The sequence below is a fragment of the Procambarus clarkii genome, chromosome 16, assembly GCF_040958095.1.
Source record: "Procambarus clarkii isolate CNS0578487 chromosome 16, FALCON_Pclarkii_2.0, whole genome shotgun sequence".
Classification (NCBI taxonomy): Eukaryota; Metazoa; Arthropoda; class Malacostraca; order Decapoda; family Cambaridae; genus Procambarus; species Procambarus clarkii.
In genome coordinates this window covers 15,549,283-15,557,107 of record NC_091165.1, presented here as the reverse complement: position 1 = coordinate 15,557,107, position 7,825 = coordinate 15,549,283, and the positions used below count along the sequence as shown (strand labels likewise).

Sequence of the window (7,825 nt, the reverse complement as noted above, 5' to 3'; positions counted from 1 at the left end):
TCTAGTCAAGAATAAGACCAAACTGGAAAAGGTTCAAAGGTTTGCCACCAGACTAGTACCCGAGCTGAGAGGTATGAGCTACGAGGAGAGACTGCGGGAATTAAACCTCACTTCGCTGGAAGACAGAAGAGTTAGGAGGGACATGATCACAGAGATATTAGAAAGAACCTTTTTAGTGTCAGAGTGGTTGACGAATGAAATGCATTAGGAAGTGATGTGGTGGAGGCTGAGTCCATACACAGTTTCTAGTGTAGATATGATAGAGCCCAGTAGGCTCAGGAACCTGTACACCTGTTGATTGACGGTTGAGAGGCGGAACCAAAGAGCCAGAGCGCAACCACCGCAAGCACAATTAGGTGAGTACAATTAGGCGAGTACACACCCACACCCACACACACAAACACACACTCTGGAAGCAGCCCGTAACAACTATCTAACTCCCAGGTACCTATTTACTGCTAGGTGAACAGGTGCATCAGGGTGAAAAACTCTGCCCATTTGTTTCGGCCTCCCCCGGGGATCGAACCCGGAACCTTAAAACTACGAATCCCAAACGGTGTCCACTCAGCCGTCAGGCCCCCCTACGCTACTCGCTGAATGTGCCGGAGGTGTTGTCATTTCTCCGACATTCACCTCAAGCACCACGACCGCGCGCGGTGTACGTGTGCGATGTTACTCCCTGAATGTTGCAGGATGGTTGCTGCAATGACCGCGGCTGGCATGCACGCGTGGGAGCCGCAGGGGGCAGGACAGCCGCGTGGGAGCCGCAGGGGGCAGGACAGCCGCGTGGGGTCGTGGATGAACACAGGCGACGACCCCGAGCACTCTGCTAACTGTGCGGTGCTCCGCCGACACACTACACACGTGACCTCTTGGACACAGCACTCCAGGGCAGCTTTTATGTTTAACAGTGTCGGCAACACTAACACAAATCTATTTTTCCACGAACAAGCGGCAACGATGTGTATGATGATGTGTATGATGATCATGTGTATGACGATGATGAGTTTGTCACCAAGAGGACCTTCAATCTCTCGCTGATTCAATCCCATCACACCGATAATTTATGAGCGTGTGGTGACACAGACTGCGGTACACCGGGGCGACCACGCGGTGTACCTACACACAGTGACACTCTACCCATCAGTGTCTCACTAACACGCTCTGTCATCACCCATCGTGGAGAGTTTCTGATGGACGTGTGCCAGTAAACTCGAATGTAAAGGAGTGAGTAAACTTATCTGAGTCCTTGGAGCGATCACCAGCTAACTCAGCTGAGTCAGCTTGACAACACGTGCTGCTGTGCTGGACGCTGACAGGAGAACACGTGCTGCTGTGCTGGACGCTGACAGGAGAACACGTGCTGCTGTGCTGGACGCTGACAGGAGAACACGTGCTGCTGTGCTGGACGCTGACAGGAGAACACGTGCTGCTGTGCTGGACGCTGACAGGAGAACACGTGCTGCTGTGCTGGATGCTGACTGGAGAACACGTGCTGCTGTGCTGGACGCTGACTGGAGAACACGTGCTGCTGTGCTGGACGCTGACTGGAGAACACGTGCTGCTGTGCTGGACGCTGACTGGAGAACACGTGCTGCTGTGGTGGACGCTGACTGGAGAACACGTGCTGCTGTGCTGGACGCTGACTGGAGAACACGTGCTGGTGAACACAACGGTGCTCAAGTAGCATCGGGGCCTTAGCCCAAGGACTCCACTCGTGCCTAACCCAATGGCAAACGAGTCAAGATGCATAGACCAATCACTATCTTACATACAAGTCGGTAAAAGACGATTGAGAAGAACCTAGACAGTTGGACACTTTGGGATGACCTCTCACTGGCTGCGCTAAGCGGCCCTTTGCGCGCCACGAACTGAAGCTACCATGTCCTCTCTCTACTCCTATAGCGTGTAGAATACTGAATTCTAATGAAGGCTTACATATAACCTGTCCTAGTAGCTGCAACGCAACGGCCATTGCAACACCGGTGAACTGCCCGTCCACAGAGGTATCTGGAGATACAAAATAAAACAGGACCCAAGTCCTGAACTAAAAGGACTTACGATAGTGCACGATTGCAAGGTGCATTCTGAAGATTCCACGCTGGCGACCACACGATGTGCACTCGCATTGCACTCTTAAGACCGACGTGAAATTCTATTCTCTCACATCAGTAAAGGAGAAACCAGAAGCCTTTCTGACCGCAACATAACTATACAAGACCTAACCTAACCTCTCCTTGCCATCCTAGTCCTAATATACGTCATCTTACTGAGCCTAATATTGTGCATGTGTGCTACACTAGGCCTTGAATTATTTGTTTTTTGTTTTATTTTAACAGATTCTATAAAATTAAGAGCGCAACACGTGGGTTACTGGTGTTACACGTGGGTTACTGGTGTTACACGTGGGTTACTGGTGTTACACGTGGGTTACTGGTGTTACACGTGGGTTACTGGTGGTACACGTGGGTTACTGGTGTTACACGTGGGTTACTGGTGTTACACGTGGGTTACTGGTGTTACACGTGGGTTACTGGTGTTACACGTGGATTACTGGTGTTACACGTGGGTTACTGGTGTTACACGTGGGTTACTGGTGGTACACGTGGGTTACTGGTGTTACACGTGGGTTACTGGTGTTACACGTGGGTTACTGGTGTTACACGTGGGTTACTGGTGTTACACGTGGGTTACTGGTGTTACACGTGGGTTACTGGTGTTACACGTGGGTTACTGGTGTTACACGTGGGTTACTGGTGTTACACGTGGGTTACTGGTGTTACACGTGGGTTACTGGTGTTACACGTGGGTTACTGGTGTTACACGTGGGTTACTGGTGTTACACGTGGGTTACTGGTGTTACACGTGGGTTACTGGTGTTACACGTGGGTTACTGGTGTTACACGTGGGTTACTGGTGTTACACGTGGGTTACTGGTGTTACACGTGGGTTACTGGTGTTACACGTGGGTTACTGGTGTTACACGTGGGTTACTGGTGTTACACGTGGGTTACTGGTGTTACACGTGGGTTACTGGTGGTACACGTGGGTTACTGGTGGTACACGTGGGTTACTGGTGGTACACGTGGGTTACTGGTGGTACACGTGGGTTACTGGTGTTACACGTGGGTTACTGGTGTTACACGTGGGTTACTGGTGTTACACGTGGGTTACTGGTGTTACACGTGGGTTACTGGTGTTACACGTGGGTTACTGGTGTTACACGTGGGTTACTGGTGTTACACGTGGGTTACTGGTGTTACACGTGGGTTACTGGTGTTACACGTGGGTTACTGGTGTTACACGTGGGTTACTGGTGTTACACGTGGGTTACTGGTGTTACACGTGGGTTACTGGTGTTACACGTGGGTTACTGGTGGTACACGTGGGTTACTGGTGGTACACGTGGGTTACTGGTGTTACACGTGGGTTACTGGTGTTACACGTGGGTTACTGGTGTTACACGTGGGTTACTGGTGTTACACGTGGGTTACTGGTGTTACACGTGGGTTACTGGTGTTACACGTGGATTACTGGTGGTACACGTGGGTTACTGGTGGTACACGTGGGTTACTGGTGGTACACGTGGGTTACTGGTGGTACACGTGGGTTACTGGTGGTACACGTGGGTTACTGGTGGTACACGTGGGTTACTGGTGGTACACGTGGGTTACTGGTGGTACACGTGGGTTACTGGTGGTACACGTGGGTTACTGGTGTTACACGTGGGTTACTGGTGGTACACGTGGGTTACTGGTGTTACACGTGGGTTACTGGTGGTACACGTGGGTTACTGGTGTTACACGTGGGTTACTGGTGTTACACGTGGGTTACTGGTGGACCCTCACTACATATTGGGACCTGTCAGGAGGAAATAGTTATTATAAGTAATTTCATTTCAGGAGTTGCATCTTCGCATGTGCCTCGGGAACTCAACGTGTGATGCTTGTTGCATTCACCTGGGCTCTAGGAGACTCGTCCCGTGGACCCCACGAGTGCGAGGTCGAAGCTCTACCGACCAAGCTACATGCTCTATATAAACTTGTATACTATATACTGACAGTTTTGCGGTGCATGTACTCCCAGGTCTTTTTCTCTAGTCGTTTAAGCAGGTAATTCACCATCATTATGATGATTCCTGCTAGTATCCTCTCACCTGTTCCTCTTTACATCACCATACACTTGCTGGTGTTGAAATCCAGATGCCATTTCTCAAACCAACTCTTACAGCCTGTCTCTGCATTCCAGGAGAATTTACAGTCGTTATCTGCCTTGACTCTTCTTGTAGATTTTTCATTTACAAGACGACTGTCATGTCTACGTGTCGGTCACAAATACCGACAGGTGGAACTCTACACCCATAGTAACATGGGTGGAGCATTAATGTTTCCATTAACATTAATGGATAATAGCGTGGGTCCCAGCAGCGGTCCTCGAGGCCACTTATGCATGTTATCCTTAGCTGGCTCCTGTCAGCTACTCCCACCCATGTTGGTGATCGTCCAGGTACTCCCACCCATGTTGGTGATCGTCCAGGTACTCCCACCCTGTTGGTGATCGTCCAGGTACTCCCACCCATGTTGGTGATCGTCCAGGTACTCCCACCCATGTTGGTGATCGTCCAGGTACTCCCACCCATGTTGGTGATCGTCCAGGTACTCCCACCCATGTTGGTGATCGTCCAGGTTCTCCCACCCATGTTGGTGATCGTCCAGGTACTCCCACCCATGTTGGTGATCGTCCAGGTACTCCCACCCATGTTGGTGATCGTCCAGGTACTCCCACCCATGTTGGTGATCGTCCAGGTACTCTCACCCATGTTGCTGATCGACCAGGTACTCCCACCCATGTTGCTGATCGACCAGGTGCTCCCACCCATGTTGGTGATCGCCCAGGTACTCCCACCCATGTTGGTGATCGTCCAGGTACTCCCACCCATATTGGTGATCGTCCAGGTACTCCCACCCATGTTGGTGATCGTCCAGGTACTCCCACCCATGTTGGTGATCGTCCAGGTACTCCCACCCATGTTGGTGATCGTCCAGGTACTCCCACCCGTGTTGGTGATCGTCCAGGTACTCCCACCCATGTTGGTGATCGTCCAGGTACTCCCACCCATGTTGGTGATCGACCAGGTACTCCCACCCATGTTGGTGATCGACCAGGTACTCCCACCCATGTTGGTGATCGACCAGGTACTCCCACCCATGTTGGTGATCGTCCAGGTACTCCCACCCATGTTGGTGATCGTCCAGGTACTCTCACCCATGTTGGTGATCGTCCAGGTACTCTCACCCATGTTGGTGATCGACAATTAATGTCCAGGTACCAAAATAGATGTTGGACGATGTTGGTGATCGACCAGGTACTCTCACCCATGTTGGTGATCGACCAGGTACTCTCACCCATGTTGGTGATCGACCAGGTACTCTCACCCATGTTGGTGATCGACAATTAATGTCCAGGTACCAAAATAGATGTTGGACGATGTTGGTGATCGACCAGGTACTCTCACCCATGTTGGTGATCGACCAGGTACTCTCACCCATGTTGGTGATCGACCAGGTACTCTCACCCATGTTGGTGATCGACCAGGTACTCTCACCCATGTTGGTGATCGACCAGGTACTCTCACCCATGTTGGTGATCGACCAGGTACTCTCACCCATGTTGGTGATCGTCCTGGTACTCTCTTCCATGTTGGTGATCGACCAGGTACTCTCACCCATGTTAGTGATCGACCAGGTACTCTCACCCATGTTAGTGATCGACCAGGTACTCTCACCCATGTTAGTGATCGTCCTGGTACTTTAACCCATGTTAGTGATCGACCAGGTACTCTCACCCATGTTAGTGATCGTCCTGGTACTTTAACCCATGTTAGTGATCGTCCAGGTACTCTCACCCATGTTGGTGATCGTCCATGTACTCTCACCCATGTTGGTGATCGTCCAGGTACTCCCACCCATGTTGGTGATCGACCAGGTACTCCCCCCCCATGTTGGTGATCGTCCAGGTACTCCCACCCATGTTGGTGATCGTCCAGGTACTCCCACCCATGTTGGTGATCGTCCAGGCACTCCCACCCATGTTGGTGATCGCCCAGGCACTCCCACCCATGTTGGTGATCGACCAGGTACTCCCACCCATGTTGGTGATCGTCCAGGTACTCCCACCCATGTTGGTGATCGTCCAGGTACTCCCACCCATGTTGGTGATCGTCTAGGTACTCCCATCCATGTAGGTGATCGTCCAGGTACTCCCACCCATGTTGGTGATCGTCCAGGTACTCCCACCCATGTTGGTGATCGTCCAGGTACTCCCACCCATGTTGGTGATCGTCCAGGTACTCCCACCCATGTTAGTGATCGACCAGGTACTCGCACCCATGTTAGTGATCGACCAGGTACTCGCACCCATGTTGGTGATCGTCCAGGTACTCTCACCCATGTTGGTGATCGTCCAGGTACTCTCACCCATGTTGGTGATCGTCCAGGTACTCTCACCCATGTTGGTGATCGTCCAGGTACTCTCACCCATGTTGGTGATCGTCCAGGTACTCTCACCCATGTTGGTGATCGTCCAGGTACTCTCACCCATGTTGGTGATCGTCCAGGTACTCTCACCCATGTTGGTGATCGTCCAGGCACTCCCACCCATGTTGGTGATCGCCCAGGCACTCCCATCCATGTTGGTGATCGTCCTGGTACTCCCACCCATGTTGGTGATCGTCCAGGTACTCTCACCCATGTTGGTGATCGTCCAGGTACTCCCACCCATGTTGGTGATCGTCCAGGTACTCTCACCCATGTTGGTGATCATCCTGGTACTCCCACCCATGTTGGTGATCGACCAGGTACTCTCACCCATGTTGGTGATCGTCCAGGTACTCCCACCCATGTTGGTGATCGTCCAGGTACTCTCACCCATGTTGGTGATCGTCCTGGTACTCCCACCCATGTTGGTGATCGTCCAGGTACTCCCCCGTGCCTCTCAAGTTAGTGCGGATGATTCTTTTTGGAACTGTTCCCAAAGCTTTTTCTTTAATGCAGGAATGCACAATTTGCTCAGCCCTCTCAATTCTGTGTTATTTTCCCTCAATGTCATAAAAATGTTGGTTTACACAAGAAGAGAGAACTGCAGAAGGTTTATTCAGCCATGAGCGGCAATAGCTATTTATATCTACCTAGACACGTTCATATACATTGTGAAGCCTACGCTTGAAACAATGTTGTATACGATTTTTGTGTTACCCTGTAATTTGTCCTTTAACTAGACACACCAGAATTTTCCCAGGTCTTTACTGAATCGAAGCTTATTCAATTTTATGTGTTTCATTTTTGTCAATATATTTAAAACTTTACTTATATTCCCTTTATTCACTTATATTATTTTACAATTACAATAATTCAATCATGTACATTCCTAAGTGCAATAATATTCATTCTATAGAATAGACATGGATGAACTACGTAATTTAAATGGGAATATATAGGCACTGCGAGCTCACCATAGCCCGTGCTACTTGGAACTTTTTGTTCCAGGTAGCGAATCTTTAACAACATTTAACAACAAATGGGAATAACAAGGACAAAATAAAGCTGAAGAACAATATTCGATGTGTTGCTAGTAATGCCTGCATAAATATATCCCACTATCTTATTTGCTACATTTCGTATACTTGTCAATTTAATTTTTTTTTTATCCTAAGATTCTACTTATAATTACTGTTTTTTTGGGCATTCAGATTTCCCAATTTCAGTATTTTCCAGCTGATATCTGGCAAGTATAATATCATTACTTAAATATATCAGAATAAAACATA

General features: G+C 49.7%; 1 protein-coding gene across 1 annotated transcript; it reads right to left on the bottom strand.

Annotated features, from left to right (window-relative positions):
• Window positions 1–1,279: 1,279 nt before the first annotated feature.
• On the bottom strand, window positions 1,280–1,690 carry LOC123759949 (uncharacterized). The gene has a single exon (XM_045745201.2). The coding sequence runs from the start codon at window positions 1,688–1,690 to the stop codon at window positions 1,280–1,282; it is 411 nt and encodes a 136-aa protein (XP_045601157.2).
• Window positions 1,691–7,825: the final 6,135 nt, after the last annotated feature.

Excerpts from the sequence above, each read along its gene's own strand:
- LOC123759949 (XM_045745201.2), bottom strand. The coding sequence starts at position 1,690 with ATGCTACTTGAGCACCGTTGTGTTCACCAGCACGTGTTCTCCAGTCAG.